Consider the following 18646-nt stretch of genomic DNA (forward strand, 5'->3'; position numbering starts at 1 on the left):
AGTAGAACAGGGGGAGTGTGGGGAAAGAGGAGATATGAGAGGGGAGTAGAACAGGGGGAGTGTGGGGAAAGAGGAGATATGAGAGGGGAGTAGAACAGGGGGAGTGTGGGGAAAGAGGAGATATGAGAGGGGAGTAGAACAGGGGGAGTGTGGGGAAAGAGGAGATATGAGAGGGGAGTAGAACAGGGGGAGTGTGGGGAAAGAGGAGATATGAGAGGGGAGTAGAACAGGGGGAGTGTGGGGAAAGAGGAGATATGAGAGGGGAGTAGAACAGGGGAGTGTGGGGAAAGAGGAGATATGAGAGGGGAGTAGAACAGGGAGTGTGGAGGAAGAGGAGAAAAGAGACGAGGAGAGAGGGAGTAGAACGGGGGAGTGTGGAGGAAGAGGAGATAAGAGAGAGACTAGAAGGGAGTAGAACAGGGGGAGTTTGGGGAAAGAGGAGATACGAGAGGGGAGTTGAACAGGGGGAGTGTGGGGAAAGAGGAGATATGAGAGGGGAGTTGAACAGGGGGAGTGTGGGGAAAGAGGAGATATGAGAGGGGAGTAGAACAGGGGGAGTGTGGGGAAAGAGGAGATGTGAGAGGGGAGTAGAACAGGGGGAGTGTGGGGAAAGAGGAGATATGAGAGGGGAGTAGAACAGGGAGTGTGGAGGAAGAGGAGAAAAGAGAGAGACGAGAAGGGAGTAGAACAGGGGGAGTTTGGGGAAAGAGGAGATACGAGAGGGGAGTTGAACAGGGGGAGTGTGGGGAAAGAGGAGATATGAGAGGGGAGTAGAACAGGGGAGTGTGGGGAAAGAGGAGATATGAGAGGGGAGTAGAACAGGGGGAGTGTGGGGAAAGAGGAGATATGAGAGGGGAGTAGAACAGGGGGAGTGTGGGGAAAGAGGAGATATGAGAGGGAGTAGAACAGGGGGAGTGAAAGAGGAGATATGAGAGGGGAGTAGAACAGGGGGAGTGTGGGGAAAGAGGAGATATGAGAGGGGAGTAGAACAGGGGGAGTGTGGGGAAAGAGGAGATATGAGAGGGGGAGTAGAACAGGGGGGAGTGTGGGGAAAGAGGAGAAAAGAGAACAGGGAGTGTGGAGGAAGAGGAGAAAAGAGAACAGGGGGGGGAGTGTGGAGGAAGAGGAGAAAAGAGAGAGACGAGAAGGGAGTAGAACAGGGGGAGTTTGGGGAAAGAGGAGATACGAGAGGGGAGTTGAACAGGGGGAGTGTGGGGAAAGAGGAGATATGAGAGGGGAGTAGAACAGGGGGAGTGTGGGGAAAGAGGAGATATGAGAGGGAGTAGAACAGGGGGAGTGTGGGGAAAGAGGAGATATGAGAGGGGAGTAGAACAGGGGGAGTGAACAGGGGGAGTGGGGGAAAGAGGAGATATGAGAGGGGAGTAGAACAGGGGGAGTGTGGGGAAAGAGGAGATATGAGAGGGGAGTAGAACAGGGGGAGTGTGGGGAAAGAGGAGATATGAGAGGGGAGTAGAACAGGGGGAGTGTGGGGAAAGAGGAGATATGAGAGGGGAGTAGAACAGGGGGAGTGTGGGGAAAGAGGAGATAGAGACAGGGGAGTAGAACAGGGGGAGTGTGGGGAAGAGGAGATAAGAGAGATACGAGGGGGGGAGAACAGGGGAGTGTGGGGAAAGAGGAGATATGAGAGGGGAGTAGAACAGGGGAGTGTGGGGAAAGAGGAGATATGAGAGGGGAGTAGAACAGGGGAGTGTGGGGAAAGAGGGGAGTAGAACAGGGGAGGGTGGGGAAAGAGGAGATATGAGAGGGGAGTTGAACAGGGGAGTGTGGGGAAAGAGGAGATATGAGAGGGGAGTAGAACAGGGGGACTGGAGGAAGAGGAGAAAAGAGAGAGACGAGAAGGGAGTAGAACAGGGGAGTTTGGGGAAAGAGGAGATACGAGAGGGGAGTTGAACAGGGGGAGTGTGGGGAAAGAGGAGATATGAGAGGGGAGTAGAACAGGGGGAGTGTGGGGAAAGAGGAGATATGAGAGGGGAGTAGAACAGGGGGAGTGTGGGGAAAGAGGAGATATGAGAGGGGAGTAGAACAGGGGGAGTGTGGGGAAAGAGGAGATATGAGAGGGGAGTAGAACAGGGGGAGTGTGGGGAAAGAGGAGATATGAGAGGGGAGTTGAACAGGGGGAGTGTGGAGGAAGAGGAGAAAAGAGACGAGGAGAGAGGGAGTAGAACGGGGGGAGTGTGGAGGAAGAGGAGATAAGAGAGAGACGAGAAGGGAGTAGAACAGGGGGAGTTTGGGGAAAGAGGAGATACGAGAGGGGAGTTGAACAGGGGGAGTGTGGGGAAAGAGGAGATATGAGAGGGGAGTAGAACAGGGGGAGTGTGGGGAAAGAGGAGATATGAGAGGGGAGTAGAACAGGGGGAGTGTGGGGAAAGAGGGGAGTAGAACAGGGGGAGTAGAACAGGGGGAGTGTGGAGGAAGAGGAGATAAGAGAGATAACGAGGGGAGTAGAACAGGGGGAGTGTGGGGAAAGAGGAGATATGAGAGGGGAGTAGAACAGGGGGAGTGTGGGGAAAGAGGAGATATGAGAGGGGAGTAAAACAGGGGGAGTGGGGGGAAAGAGGGGAGTAGAACAGGGGAGGGTGGGGAAAGAGGAGATATGAGAGGGGAGTTGAACAGGGGGAGTGTGGGGAAAGAGGAGATATGAGAGGGGAGTAGAACAGGGGGAGTGTGGGGAAAGAGGGATATGAGTAGAACAGGGGAGTGTGGGGAAAGAGGAGATATGAGAGGGGAGTAGAACAGGGGGAGTGTGGGGAAAGAGGAGATATGAGAGGGGAGTAGAACAGGGGGAGTGTGGGGAAAGAGGAGATACGAGAGGGGAGTAGAACAGGGGAGTGTGGGGAAAGAGGAGATATGAGAGGGAGTAGAACAGGGGGAGTCTGGGGAAAGAGGAGATACGAGAGGGGAGTTGAACAGGGGGTGTGGGGAAAGAGGAGATACGAGAGGGGAGTAGAACAGGGGGAGTGTGGGGAAAGAGGAGATATGAGAGGGGAGTAGAACAGGGGGAGTGTGGGGAAAGAGGAGATATGAGAGGGGAGTAGAACAGGGGGAGTGTGGGAAAGAGGAGATACGAGAGGGGAGTAGAACAGGGGGAGTGTGGGGAAAGTCTGGGGAAAGAGGAGATACGAGAGGGGAGTTGAACAGGGGGAGTGTGGGGAAAGAGGAGATACGAGAGGGGAGTAGAACAGGGGGAGTGTGGGGAAAGAGGAGATACGAGAGGGGAGTAGAACAGGGGGAGTCTGGGGAAAGAGGAGATACGAGAGGGAGTAGAACAGGGGAGTGTGGGGAAAGAGGAGATATGAGAGGGGAGTAGAACAGGGGAGTGTGGGGAAAGAGGAGATATGAGAGGGGAGTAGAACAGGGGGAGTGTGGGGAAAGAGGAGATATGAGAGGGGAGTAGAACAGGGGGAGTGTGGGAAAGAGGAGATACGAGAGGGGAGTAGAACAGGGGAAGTCTGGGGAAAGAGGAGATACGAGAGGGGAGTTGAACAGGGGGAGTCTGGGGAAAGAGGAGATACGAGAGGGGAGTTGAACAGGGGGAGTCTGGGGAAAGAGGAGATACGAGAGGGGAGTTGAACAGGGGGAGTGTGGGGAAAGAGGAGATATGAGAGGGGAGTAGAACAGGGGGAGTGTGGGGAAAGAGGAGATACGAGAGGGGAGTAGAACAGGGGGAGTGTGGGGAAAGAGGAGATATGAGAGGGGAGTAGAACAGGGGGAGTCTGGGGAAAGAGGAGATATGAGAGGGGAGTAGAACAGGGGAGTGTGGGGAAAGAGGAGATATGAGAGGGGAGTAGAACAGGGGAGTCTGGGGAAAGAGGAGATATGAGAGGGGAGTAGAACAGGGGGAGTGTGGGGAAAGAGGAGATATGAGAGGGGAGTAGAACAGGGGGAGTGTGGGGAAAGAGGAGATATGAGAGGGGAGTAGAACAGGGAGTGTGGAGGAAGAGGAGAAAAGAGACGAGGAGAGAGGGAGTAGAACGGGGGGAGTGTGGAGGAAGAGGAGATAAGAGAGAGACTAGAAGGGAGTAGAACAGGGGGAGTTTGGGGAAAGAGGAGATACGAGAGGGGAGTTGAACAGGGGAAAGTGTGGGGAAAGAGGAGATATGAGAGGGGAGTTGAACAGGGGGAGTGTGGGGAAAGAGGAGATATGAGAGGGGAGTAGAACAGGGGGAGTGTGGGGAAAGAGGAGATGTGAGAGGGAGTAGAACAGGGGGAGTGTGGGGAAAGAGGAGATATGAGAGGGGAGTAGAACAGGGAGTGTGGAGGAAGAGGAGAAAGAGAGAGACGAGAAGGGAGTAGAACAGGGGGAGTGTTTGGGGAAAGAGGAGATACGAGAGGGAACAGGGGGAGTTGAACAGGGGGAGTGTGGGGAAAGAGGAGATATGAGAGGGGAGTAGAACAGGGGAGTGTGGGGAAAGAGGAGATATGAGAGGGGAGTAGAACAGGGGGAGTGTGGGGAAAGAGGAGATATGAGAGGGGAGTAGAACAGGGGGAGTGTGGGGAAAGAGGAGATATGAGAGGGGAGTAGAACAGGGGGAGTGTGGGGAAAGAGGAGATATGAGAGGGGAGTAGAACAGGGGGAGTCTGGGGAAAGAGGAGATATGAGAGGGGAGTAGAACAGGGGAGTCTGGGGAAAGAGGAGATATGAGAGGGGAGTAGAACAGGGGGAGTGTGGGGAAAGAGGAGATATGAGAGGGAGTAGAACAGGGGGAGTGTGGGGAAAGAGGAGATATGAGAGGGGAGTAGAACAGGGGGAGTGTGGGGAAAGAGGAGATATGAGAGGGGAGTAGAACAGGGGGAGTCTGGGGAAAGAGGAGATATGAGAGGGGAGTAGAACAGGGGGAGTGTGGGGAAAGAGGAGATATGAGAGGGGAGTAGAACAGGGGGAGTGTGGAGGGAGTAGAACAGGGGGAAGAAAGAGGAGATATGAGAGGGAGTAGAACAGGGGAGTGTGGGGAAAGAGGAGATATGAGAGGGGAGTAGAACAGGGGGAGTGTGGGGAAAGAGGGGATAGAACAGGGGAGTAGAACAGGGGGAGTGGAGGAAGGGAGATAAGAGAATAGAGGAGTAGAACAGGGGGAGTGTGGGGAAAGAGGAGATATGAGAGGGAGTAGAACAGGGGGAGTGTGGGGAAAGAGGAGATATGAGAGGGGAGTAGAACAGGGGGAGTGTGGGGAAAGAGGGGAGTAGAACAGGGGGAGTGTGGGGAAAGAGGAGATATGAGAGGGGAGTAGAACAGGGGAGTGTGGGGAAAGAGGAGATATGAGAGGGGAGTAGAACAGGGGAGTGTGGGGAAAGAGGGGAGTAGAACAGGGGAGTAGAACAGGGGAGTGTGGAGGAAGAGGAGATAAGAGAGATACGAGGGAGTAGAACAGGGGGAGTGTGGGGAAAGAGGAGATATGAGAGGGGAGTAGAACAGGGGGAGTGTGGGGAAAGAGGAGATATGAGAGGGGAGTAGAACAGGGGGAGTGTGGGGAAAGAGGGGAGTAGAACAGGGGGAGTCTGGGGAAAGAGGAGATATGAGAGGGGAGTTGAACAGGGGGAGTGTGGGGAAAGAGGAGATATGAGAGGGGAGTAGAACAGGGGGAGTGTGGGGAAAGAGGGGAGATAGAACAGGGGGAGTGTGGGGAAAGAGGAGATATGAGAGGGGAGTAGAACAGGGGAGTGTGGGGAAAGAGGAGATATGAGAGGGGAGTAGAACAGGGGGAGTGTGGGGAAAGAGGAGATATGAGAGGGGAGTAGAACAGGGGGAGTGTGGGGAAAGAGGAGATATGAGAGGGGAGTAGAACAGGGGGAGTGTGGGGAAAGAGGAGAAGAGGAGATATGAGAGGGGAGTAGAACAGGGGGAGTCTGGGGAAAGAGGAGATACGAGAGGGGAGTTGAACAGGGGGAGTGTGGGGAAAGAGGAGATACGAGAGGGGAGTTGAACAGGGGGAGTGTGGGGAAAGAGGAGATACGAGAGGGGAGTAGAACAGGGGGAGTGTGGGGAAAGAGGAGATATGAGAGGGGAGTAGAACAGGGGGAGTGTGGGGAAAGAGGAGATACAGAGGGGAGTAGAACAGGGGGAGTGTGGGAAAGAGGAGATATGAGAGGGGAGTAGAACAGGGGAAGTCTGGGGAAAGAGGAGATACGAGAGGGGGAGTTGAACAGGGGGAGTCTGGGGAAAGAGGAGATACGAGAGGGGAGTTGAACAGGGGGAGTCTGGGGAAAGAGGAGATACGAGAGGGGAGTAGAACAGGGGTTGAACAGTGTGGGGAAAGAGGAGATATGAGAGGGGAGTAGAACAGGGGGAGTGTGGGGAAAGAGGAGATACGAGAGGGGAGTAGAACAGGGGGAGTGTGGGGAAAGAGGAGATACGAGAGGGGAGTAGAACAGGGGGAGTGTGGGGAAAGAGGAGATATGAGAGGGGAGTAGAACAGGGGGAGTCTGGGGAAAGAGGAGATATGAGAGGGGAGTAGAACAGGGGGAGTGTGGGGAAAGAGGAGATAGAGAGGGGAGTAGAACAGGGGGAGTGTGGGGAAAGAGGAGATAAGAGAGGGGGGAGTAGAACAGGGGGAGTGTGGGGAAAGAGGAGATACGAGAGGGGAGTAGAACAGGGGGAGTGTGGGGAAAGAGGAGATATGAGAGGGGAGTAAAACAGGGGGAGTGTGGGGAAAGAGGGGAGTAGAACAGGGGGAGGGTGGGGAAAGAGGAGATATGAGAGGGGAGTTGAACAGGGGGAGTGTGGGGAAAGAGGAGATATGAGAGGGGAGTAGAACAGGGGGAGTGTGGGGAAAGAGGGGAGTAGAACAGGGGGAGTGTGGGGAAAGAGGAGATATGAGAGGGGAGTAGAACAGGGGGAGTGTGGGGAAAGAGGAACAGATAAAGAGAGAGGGGAGTAGAACAGGGGGAGTGTGGGGAAAGAGGAGATACGAGAGGGGAGTAGAACAGGGGAGTGTGGGGAAAGAGGAGATACGAGAGGGGAGTAGAACAGGGGGAGTCTGGGGAAAGAGGAGATACGAGAGGGGAGTAGAACAGGGGAGTGTGGGGAAAGAGGAGATACGAGAGGGGAGTTGAACAGGGGGGTGTGGGGAAAGAGGAGATACGAGAGGGGAGTTGAACAGGGGGAGTGTGGGGAAAGAGGAGATACGAGAGGGGAGTAGAACAGGGGGAGTGTGGGGAAAGAGGAGATATGAGAGGGGAGTAGAACAGGGGGAGTGTGGGGAAAGAGGAGATACGAGAGGGGAGTAGAACAGGGGAGTGTGGGGAAAGAGGAGATACGAGAGGGGAGTAGAACAGGGGAAGTCTGGGGAAAGAGGAGATACGAGAGGGGGAGTCTGGGGAGTTGAACAGGGGGAGTCTGGGGAAAGAGGAGATACGAGAGGGGAGTTGAACAGGGGAGAGTGGGGGAAAGAGGAGATACGAGAGGGGAGTAGAACAGGGGGAGTGTGGGGAAAGAGGAGATACGAGAGGGGGAGTAGAACAGGGGAGTGTGGGGAAAGAGGAGATACGAGAGGGGTAGAACAGGGGAACAGAGGGGAGTGAACAGGGGGAGTGGGGAAAGAGGAGATATGAGAGGGGAGTAGAACAGGGGGAGTCTGGGGAAAGAGGAGATATGAGAGGGGAGTAGAACAGGGGGAGTGTGGGGAAAGAGGAGATATGAGAGGGGAGTAGAACAGGGGGAGTGTGGGGAAAGAGGAGATACGAGAGGGGAGTAGAACAGGGGGAGTGTGGGGAAAGAGGAGATACGAGAGGGGAGTAGAACAGGGGGAGTGTGGGGAAAGAGGAGATATGAGAGGGGAGTAGAACAGGGGGAGTGTCTGTCGCTAACACAGCACGTCTGTCGCTAACACAGCACGTCTGTCGCTAACACAGCACGTCTGTCGCTAACACAGCACGTCTGTCGCTAACACAGCACGTCTGTCGCTAACACAGCACGTCTGTCGCTAACACAGCACGTCTGTCGCTAGGTAACCCTTCACACTGTGTGGTAGCTAGGTAACCCTTCACACTGTGTGGTAGCTAGGTAACCCTTCACACTGTGTGGTAGCTAGGTAACCCTTCACACTGTGTGGTAGCTAGGTAACCCTTCACACTGTGTGGTAGCTAGGTAACCCTTCACACTGTGTGGTAGCTAGGTAACCCTTCACACTGTGTGGTAGCTAGGTAACCCTTCACACTCAACTCTGGCCCTCGGAGCCTTATCCACTGCGTTTTTTAAAATGATCAGGTAGAACAGAAAACCGGCAGGTTCCGGACCTCGCAGGTTAAGAGTTGAATACCTCTGCCCTATACGGTATGAAAATAGCTGTACAGTAAACTGCTATAGATGACATCAGAGCGCTCTGCTTTCTAGTGCTGAATGGGATTCAGCTGACGTGCCTTCTAAACGGGAGTACCAGGAGCGACAAGAAGATGCCCCCATCCCTCACGCTAACTAAACTTATTTCGCTAATGTTTTGTAGTCTGAGTGAAGGGAATGTCGTAAATGAAGAGGGACTCGGTTCTGAAAGATGAAACGTTGAAGATTATAATAAATACCGCTTTGATGTCATACAAGCAAACCACATGCTAATGTGCACTTCACATGTCCATATTCTAGAAGTTATGTCATTTACAGGTTCACCGTTTCTGATCACATGTTTTTTTATGTACAGTTCCAACAATGACATGGCATCATAACCCTGGGTTGTCTTGAACAGATGCTTGTCCTATCGGGAAGGAAGTTAGCCGTGGAACACGCTCGTGACTCCATTCTATGCTGACCACATTTACTCTCTGTGTCTCTAAGATTTTATTTTACAGCTTAGCTTGTCATTTTGACAATAGAAAGAGCTTTCAAATGATGCCCATCTGATCCAGATTGAAACTTAATAATGGGCCATTTTTTTGATTGCTTACGTAACTGTAATGGTGGGGATGCAGGGCTGTGTTTCAAACAATGTGCTTTATTATAAAAAAGATTGTTGTCGACACAAATGTCCGGGTACTTGTTGAAATTCATGATGCCGTTGACCTTAACAAGGACCCACAGGACCAGTGGAAAGGAAAATAGCCCCAAAACATCAAAGATCCACCACCATACTTTACATTACTGATTAGGTATTTCCTTTTCAAATCCAAACTCGGTGGTGTGCGTGGCCAACGACCTCTCTCTTCATGTCATGTGACCATAGCAGGTTTTCTAAACACTATTCTTAAGAGATTTCTGACCCCTATCTTTTAGAGATTTGTCATTACTTGTTAAACACAATTTATCAGAGAAAGAGATTTTATTAGTATAAAATAATATCATTTTAGAATTTCTTGGAGCATACAATGTAGCTCTGTATTTCTGTTATTTTATATAGTCTTTTTTCTCATCTTTATCAAGGAGCCAATAATTCCGCGCCACCACTGTATGTCGTGCTATGACCTGGCCTGAAGCCAGACTGATGAACATTCTTGAGATCAATGGGACACAGACCTCATTGTTAAAAAGTACATGAACCCCTGTCTCCATCCCTGTCTGTGTCCATTCAGCCAACATGGGGGTTTAATCATCTCTAGCAATGAGAAAGGCTGCAGGTTCTTCCACAGTTCCGTCTGTTGTCTGAGTGAGGCGAATGTTGCCAATGAAAAGGGACTTGATGTGTTCTGAAAGATGAGATGTGAGATAATTACCGCTTTAATATGTTATACAAGCAAACCACACACCCGCTTCACATTTCCATATCATAAAACATATGTCATTTCCTGCGTCAACGTTTCTGATCACTGTCTGATGTGCAGTTCCAGAGATGTCATTTCCTGCGTCAACGTTTCTGATCACTGTCTGATGTGCAGTTCCAGAGATGACATCCGAAAAGAATGAGCCGATGTTAGTCGTTTCCGCAGCTCGTTGTCTTCACACGCTCATAACTTTCTTCACTGCCCACCAAAATGACAATCTGTTTCTCTGAAGGGCCTTGTGAAAGCCTAACACTGTACGATGGTATTTTATAACTTAGCTAGTCATGTTGACAATGGGAAAAGCATTCAAATGACTCATCTAATCCTTCAGCTAATAGCTGAAGCCTTTTTCCTTGAGTCATGATAGTACATTGAAATGACTGAGGAACATTTTAGAGAGCTGTGTGGACACTTGGAGACACCGGTCAGTCCTCTCACTTCAACCCTTGTCATTTGTTTGTTTTATCCACCTACCCCACATTTTCCAGCACTATTCTTATGTTACTGAATGTGTCCAGAGTATTTTTAGATTTTCTTTCCCGAAAAATGCTGCGAAATGTATTCCCTTTCAACCGCTGCCATGGTTATGCACATGCAATTCATATTTCTTCTGTTAGAAACATTTCAATTTGCCCCTATTCACATAGGCCAATTCCCGCCTGTGTACAGGCTTAGTAGGTTGACAAGGTGGGCTCTTTATGAATCAATCCATGTTCCTCTTTTGTCTGTTCTCAGATGGGAGACCATAACATTTGACCAAACGTGTGTCATGCCATCCATTCAGTAGTGCCTTACATGATTGTTTGACCCCCCCCCCCCCCCGGACTTTCTTCCGTAGTGGCGCGGTCCGCGGCCACCTTTGAATTATGAAACTAGCGCCTGCATCATTAGTCTGTCACTTGTTAAACGGAGAGAAACCCTTCTGCTTTGTGCCCTTTGTTTTTCCAAAAGGACTGAAATAGCGCCCTGGCTGGATAATTAGTACTGGACTTCTATTGGTCGAGTGTCCCCACAGAGGGGGGGACACACTCCATTTGAAAGCACACTGACAAAGCCCGCTGTAATTGGCAACGTCGCTCCCAGAAATCAGTTCATTCCCCTCTAAACTCTTATTTCCTTGTTGATGTGGCTGGCGCAGATTTTCCCAACGCTCAGTACATTGTAATGGGGAGGAATCGTACCTCATCCACCTCCGTGATGGTGAACAGCAGGTTGTGTAACTTAGTCATTGGTTAGATAAAATGGGCCCTGTTTGATCGACAGGTTTAACCTCAACTGTTGTTAGTTTCAACAAAACTGTGGTTTCTGTTTACTGGGGTTCAAGTTGCAGGGACACGGTATGACAGAGCCGTATCAGAACCATGGGCCTCTCTTCAGTCTTAGCCTCTGTTACAAGCCTGGGTTGTGTTGGTCATATCTGTGCTTTCTCTCTTTCTGTGTGTGTCTGCCTTGTAGCCTCTGAGCCCAACCTGAAGCTACGTTCTCGTCTGAAGCAGAAGGTGAGCGAGCGACGGAGCAGCCCCCTACTGAGGCGTAAAGACAGCCCGATCACAACCGCCAAGAAACGCTCACTGGATATGGCAGGTAGGACACACACTCAACGCTGTGGAGAGGAACGGCCAGGAGGTTCAGACCTCGCACACAACAGAGCTGTGTAGTAGATTTAACATGGAAGAGATGACTAACTGACTGTTTGTATTAGGTTCATGTTGTACTGTAGCTGTAGACTTGGTGTGGAACAGTCATGAAGGAGCTAAGATATGAATACATTCTCTAGATTCAGCGTGTAACAGCGCTCCTGGATCCGGCCCCAGCTCTCCTAACAACAACAGCATCAGCAACATCCCCAATGAGAACGGCGTCACTGTCTCCAACAGCATTGATGTGTCCCTGGCTCAGCGGTTGTGTGGTGGTGAACTCAGCCAGCTGTCTCTGTACACGTCCCCCTCCCTCCCCAACATCACCCTAGGTCTGCCCGCCACGGCCACCTCTGCTTCCAATGTAAGACTCTCTGTTGATATATTGTTTCTCCTCTTCTCTCGTTCTCTCTCTTTATCTCTCTCTTTATCTCTCTCTGTATCTATCTATATATAGATCTGTCTCCTTGTGTGTGTTGGTCGGTCTCTCTCTGTATCTCTATCTATATATATATCTGTCTCTCTGTCTCCCTGTGTGTGTTGGTCGGTCTCTCTCTGTATATCTATCTATATATATATATCTGTCTCTCTGTCTCCCTGTGTTTGTTGGTCGGTCTCTCTCTATCTCTATATCTATATATATAATCTGTCTCTGTCTCCCTGTGTGTGTTGGTCGGTCTCTTTCTATATATCTCTCTATCTATATATATATCTGTCTCTCTGTCTCCCTGTGTGTGTTGGTCGGTCTCTATCTATATATAGATCTGTCGCCTGTGTGTGTTGGTCGGTCTCTCTCTATATATCTCTCTATCTATATATATATCTGTCTCTCTGTCTCCCTGTGTGTGTTGGTCGGTCTCTCTCTGTATCTCTATCTATATATATATCTGTCTCTCTGTCTCCCTGTGTGTGTTGGTCGGTCTCTCTCTGTATCTCTCTATCTATATATATATCTGTCTCTCTGTCTCCCTGTGTGTGTTGGTCGGTCTCTCTCTATCTCTATATCTATATATATAATCTCTCTGTCTCCCTGTGTGTGTTGGTTGGTCTCTCTCTATATATCTCTCTATCTATATATATATCTGTCTCTCTGTCTCCCTGTGTGTGTTGGTCGGTCTCTCTCTGTATCTCTCTCTCTATCTATATATATATCTGTCTCTCTGTCTCCCTGTGTGTGTTGGTCGGTCTCTCTCTGTATCTCTCTATCTATATATATATCTGTCTCTCTGTCTCCCTGTGTGTGTTGGTCGGTCTCTCTCTATCTCTATATCTATATATATAATCTCTCTGTCTCCCTGTGTGTGTTGGTTGGTCTCTCTCTATATATCTCTCTATCTATATATATATATATCTGTCTCTCTGTCTGCCTGTGTGTGTTGGTCGGTCTCTCTCTGTATCTCTCTCTCTCTATCTATATATATATCTGTCTCTCTGTCTCCCTTTGTGTGTTGGTCGGTCTCTCTCTGTATCTCTCTCTCTATCTATATATATATCTGTCTCTCTGTCTCCCTGTGTGTGTTGGTCGGTCTCTCTCTATATCTATATATATAGTCTCTCAGTCTCCCTGTGTGTGTTGGTTGGTCTCTCTCTATATATCTCTCTATCTATATATATATCTGTCTCTCTGTCTCCCTGTGTGTGTTGGTCGGTCTCTCTCTGTAGCTCTCTCTATCTATATATATAATCTGTCTCTGTCTCCCTGTGTGTGTTGGTCGGTCTCTCTCTATATATCTCTCTATCTATATATATATCTGTCTCTCTGTCTCCCTGTGTGTGTTGGTCGGTCTCTATCTATATATAGATCTGTCGCCTGTGTGTGTTGGTCGGTCTCTCTCTGTATCTCTCTCTCTATCTATATATATATCTGTCTCTCTGTCTCCCTGTGTATGTTGGTCGGTCTCTCTCTGTATCTCTATCTATATATAGATCTGTCGCCTGTGTGTGTTGGTCGGTCTCGCTCTGTATCTCTCTATCTATATATATATCTGTCTCTCTGTCTCCCTGTGTGTGTTGGTCGGTCTCTCTCTGTATCTCTCTATCTATATATATATCTGTCTCTCTGTCTCCCTGTGTGTGTTGGTCGGTCTCTCTCTGTTTTAGAAACTGCACTTTCCGATCGTGTAAAGAAATACAAAATCGGACCTGAAGGATGATTTGAAAAAGTAGCTTTTTTTGTTCCACGTTTAGTTTTCCTGCCCTCACTCTGCTTTGTTACGCAAACGTCCTCGCCAACTGCTTTTTTAGTAGTAGCAGCAGACAGTTGTCGAAATAGAACTGTAATCGTAGCAGAACAAGTTCAACATAATAAATGTCCAACCAGATATTGTAGCCTGTAGCGTCTTGCCCCTCCGGGAGAAGAGGATGAGCGGAGCGGCTTGCCCCTCCGGGAGAAGAGGATGAGCGGAGCGGCTTGCCCCTCCGGGAGAAGAGGATGAGCGGAGCGGCTTGCCCCTCCGGGAGAAGAGGATGAGCGGAGCGGCTTGCCCCTCCGGGAGAAGAGGATGAGCGGAGCGGCTTGCCCCTCCGGGAGAAGAGGATGAGCGGAGCGGCTTGCCCCTCCGGGAGAAGAGGATGAGCGGAGCGGCTTGCCCCTCCGGGAGAAGAGGATGAGCGGAGCGGCTTGCCCTTCAGGACCTCAGGAGTAAATATCAGTTTGCTTTTCATAGCCGATCATTAAGAGTATCTCTACCGCTCCTGCTGTTGAAAACAGTCTGGGACAGGTAGCACGTCCGGTAAAAGGGTCAGGGTTCCATCGTCGCAGGCAGAACAGTTGAAACTGGAGCAGCAGCACGGCCAGGTGGACTGGGGATAGCAAGGAATCATCATGCCAGGTAGTCCTAAGGCATGGTCCTAGGGCTCAGGTCCTCCGAGAGAGAGAAAGAGAGAATTAGAGAGAGCATACTTAAATTCACAGAACACCGGATAAGACAGGAGAAGTACTCCAGATATAAGACTGACCCTAGCCCCCCAACACAAAGTACTGCAGCATAAATACTGGAGGCTGAGACAGGTAGGGTCAGGAGACACTGTGGCCCCATCCGATGATACCCCAGACAGGGCCAAACAGGCAGGATATAACCCCACCCACTTTTCCAAAGCACAGCCCCCACACCACTAAAGGGATATCTTCAACCACCAACTTACCATCCTGAGACGAGGCCGAGTATAGCCCACAAAGATCTCTGCCACGGAGGTGGGTGGGTGTGTGTTCTCCCAGGCTGAATGCCAAAGAATTTCTGTGACAATAGGACGGCTCAACAACAGAATTACATTTTTTTATGGAGAAAATAAATGCATTACAAGCATTTCTGTGAAGCTTTGTGATCGACGAGGACAAGTTTGATGTCAGACAACAATAGAATGCTTTAATGCGTGCCAAAGCCGGTAAAATGAAAGGCAATGTTTTATACTGAGGTGGTGGTGGGACTTTTAAACATAATACCACAATCAGTACTTGGTCAGTTGTCAGAAATACACTGCTCAAAAAAATTAAGGGAACACTAAAATAACACATCCTAGATCTGAATGAATGCAATATTCTTATTAAATACTTTTTTCTTTACATAGTTGAATGTGCTGACAACAAAATCACACAAAAATTATCAATGGCAATCATTATTTATCAACCCATGAAGGTCTGGATTTGGAGTCACACTCATAATTAAAGTGGAAAACCACACTACAGGCTTGATCCAACTTTGATGTAATGTATTTAAAACAAGTCAAAATGAGGCTCAGTAGTGTGTGTGGCCTCCACGTGCCTGTATGACCTCCCTACAACGCCTTGGCATGCTCCTGATGAGGTGGCGGATGGTCTGCCGAGGGATCTCCTCCCAGAACGGGACTAAAGTATCCTCCAACTCCTGGACAGTCTGTGGTGCAATGTGGCGTTGGTGGATGGAGCGATACATGTTGTCCCAGATGTGCTCAATTGGATTCAGGTCTGGGGAACGGGCGGGCCAGTCCATAGCATAAATGCCTTCCTCTTGCAGGAACTGCTGACACACTCCAGCCACATGAGATCTAGCATTGTCTTGCATTAGGAGGAACCCAGGGCCAACCGCACCAGCATATGGTCTCACAAGGGGTCTGAGGATCTCATCTCGGTACCTAATGGCAGTCAGGCTACCTCTGGCGAGCACATGGAGAAATGCCACCCCACACCATGACTGACCCACCGCCAAACCGGTCATGCTGGAGGATGTTACAGGCAGCAGAAAATTCTCCACGGCGTCTCCAGACTCTGTCACGTGCTCAGTGTGAACCTGCTTTCATCTGTGAAGAGCACAGTGCGCCAGTGGCGAATTTGCCAACCTTGGTGTTCTCTGGCAAATGCCAAACGTTCTGCACGGTGTTGGGCTGTAAGCAGAACCCCCACCTGTGGACGTCAGGCCCTCATACCACCCTCATGGAGTCTGTTTCCTACCGTTTTAGCAGACACATGCACATTTGTGGCCTGCTGGAGGTCATTTTGCAGGGCTCTGGCAGTGCTCCTCCTGCTCCTCCTTGCACAAAGGCGGAGGTAGCGGTCCTGCTGCTGGGTTGTTGCCCTCCTACACGTCTCCTGATGTACTGGCCTGTCTCCTGGTAGCGCCTCCATGCTCTGGACACTACGCTGACAGACACAGCAAACCTTCTTCCCACAGCTCGCATTGATGTGCCATCCTGGATGAGCTGCACTACCTGAGCCACTTGTGTGGGTTGTAGACTCCGTCTCATGCTACCACTAGAGTGAAAGCACCGCCAGCATTCAAAAGTGACCAAAACATCAGCCAGGAAGCATAGGAACTGAGAAGTGGTCTGTGGTCACCACCTGCAGAACCACTCCTTTATTGGGGGTGTCTTGCTAATTGCTTATAATTTCCACCTGTTGTCTAATCCATTTGCACAACAGCATGTGACATTTATTGTCAGTCAGTGTTGCTTCCTAAGTGGACAGTTTGATTTCACAGAAGTGTGATTGACTTGGAGTTACATTGTGTTGTTTAAGTGTTCCCTTTATTTCTTTGAGCAGTGTATAAGTACAGGCTTTCTTTCCTGCAACACCTTACACAGATAAAGAAAAGTTGCCATACTTTTATTTGTTTATCTAATGCTAATTCCCTCTTTATTTCTCTTTTTCTCCCTGTCTGTCTCCATCTCATGTGACCTTGTGTTTTTGGGGGGAACCACCCCTTAAAGATGAATTCACAAATTACAATGTTGCCAAAATAAATCTGTTTACAATAGCAATGACAATGTGTAATGTGTACCTCAGTCTTCCTAAAGCTAGTGGTATGAAACCAGTAAAGACAATAGAAGAATCAAATCAATGTCAATTTAACATATAGATGTATCCCAAGAGTTCTATGTAAAACACTTCTATACTGACCCCATTCTCCAGGTGACCTCTGCCCAGCAGGATGGGGGTCAACATTCGGCCCTCTCCCTCAGCCCCCCCTACCTAGGTGGTGCCCCCCTAGCCACCTACCTGGCTGACGGAGGGGGCGCAGGGGGGCACGGCCCACTACTGCAGCACTTGGTCCTGCTGGAACAGACTGGCGCGCACGGGCCCCTACTGGCAGGTGGGTACAGCAGTAGAATGGTACTTTGGTGGAGAACACACACACACAGTGTCCCAGTACACTGTGTGCTTTCCTAACAGATAACCCCCCTTCCTTCTGTTGACAGACTTCCTTTCATCTTCTGTTAAGCAGGGTCAATGAGAGAGAGAGAACATTGTGCCCACCGGTGTTGAAGGAACACATCCATTGACTCACTTTCCCAGTGCTATTTTCAGCTGACAGTGGAGTAAATGACTGGTGACACGCACAGCCTTGGAAGTGATTGGGGGCTCCTTTTTTGGCAGACTAGAGAAGGTTCTTCTGCCAGGCTTGAAGTACTGTGCTCCTATTAAGCTCCATTCCACTGTTCTCTGTGTGATTAACAGAGCCATTTCTACTGCGGATATTTCTTGTCCTGGGACCAGTGTGTTTCTGTGGATTCGGGCGTGTGTATCCATGGCTATAACCATACCCTCGTGTGTGTATTCCCAACCCAGGTGTGGACGCCCTCCAGTCTCCCTCCATCCACATGCTGCGTGGGCAGCACCGTCCCCTGGGTCGGACTCAGTCGGCCCCACTACCCCAGCAGAACGCCCAGGCCCTTCAGCAGCTGGTGGTCCAACAGCAACACCAACAGTTCCTGGAGAAACACAAACAGCAGTTCCAGCAGCTACACATCAACAAGGTAGAGGAGGGGCGGTGGGGGGGAAGAGGAGGAGGGAGAGAGGGTGGGTTCGAGCAGTGGGGAGGGAGGGAAGAGGACGGGGTATAGCTGGAGGGTATGCATGTCTGTTTGTTAATTATCCTCCCACAGGTACAATAAAGACAGGAAGCAATGTCCATGTGTGTGACAGTTGCTAAGGACAGACTGTAGCTAACACCACACCGCCATGGAAACAAAACGGAACTCACTGCCAGATATGGTCATTCAGGAACTAGGTAGCTGTGCTTTGCTGAGCGCTGTTTGGTTTGATGTGTTCTTTCTCTCTCTATGAAACAAGGGATTCTCTTTTGTATTCATAGTTTTCATGCCCTTAGGTGACATCCCCACAGACAAACAGTAAAGAGCACTGTTCAACTACTGTACGTTTCTCAACATTCAATCAAATGTTCTGTTCAGTTGGTCTTAGTGTTTTATCTCTGACCAGAGTACATCTAATACTGTATATGAAAGTAATCTGTCAGAGCTTTGAAGGGCCAGATGGTAAAAGTCTATCAGTATGACTTGATCGCAGGGTATTAGGTGGTGTAGTCTGTACAGGGTGCATTATTCATCTATTGTTACAGAAAGCACAGCCTCCCTAGTGGGGCACTGCATCGCTGTGCCTCTAGAGGTCCTGGTTCGAGTCCAGGCTCTGTCGCAGCCGGCCGCGACCGGGACACCAATGGGGCGACGCACAATTGGCCCAGCATTGGGGAGGTTAGGGGAGGGTTTGGCCGGCCGGGATGTCCTTGTCCCATCGCGCTCTAGCGACTCCCGTGGCGGGCCGAACACAGTGCAGACTGACACAGTCGCCAGGTGTACGGTGTTTCCTCTGACACGTTGGTGTGTTTGGCTTCCGGGTTAAGTGGGCGTTGTGTCAAGAAGCAGTGCGGCTTGGTTGGGTCGTGTTTCGGAGGACGCGCGGCTCTCAACCTTCGCCTCTCCCGAGTCCAAACGGGAGTTGCAGCGATGAGACAAGACTGTAACTACCAATTGGATACCACAAATTTGGGGAGTAAAATACATTTTAAAAACAACCTAGAAAGCACACAGTCATT

The 18646-nt window shown here is 50.1% G+C and overlaps 1 protein-coding gene across 5 annotated transcripts in view; it reads left to right on the plus strand.

The window, feature by feature from the left end:
• LOC124010509 (histone deacetylase 4-like) overlaps nt 1–18646 on the plus strand; it is a 97028-nt gene that overhangs the window by 49565 nt on the left and 28817 nt on the right. For all 5 annotated transcript variants that reach the window (XR_006834454.1, XM_046323000.1, XM_046323002.1 and 2 more), the window contains 4 exons: nt 11161–11289; nt 11483–11706; nt 16726–16906; nt 17383–17570. Coding sequence is in view for 4 of the 5 variants with exons in the window: in XM_046323000.1 (XP_046178956.1) it covers nt 11161–11289; nt 11483–11706; nt 16726–16906; nt 17383–17570 (722 nt within the window). In the remaining variant the exon portion in view is untranslated. The remainder of the gene's footprint in view (nt 1–11160; nt 11290–11482; nt 11707–16725; nt 16907–17382; nt 17571–18646) is intronic.

Source organism: Oncorhynchus gorbuscha, linkage group LG23 (assembly GCF_021184085.1).
Source record: "Oncorhynchus gorbuscha isolate QuinsamMale2020 ecotype Even-year linkage group LG23, OgorEven_v1.0, whole genome shotgun sequence".
Taxonomy (NCBI): Eukaryota; Metazoa; Chordata; class Actinopteri; order Salmoniformes; family Salmonidae; genus Oncorhynchus; species Oncorhynchus gorbuscha.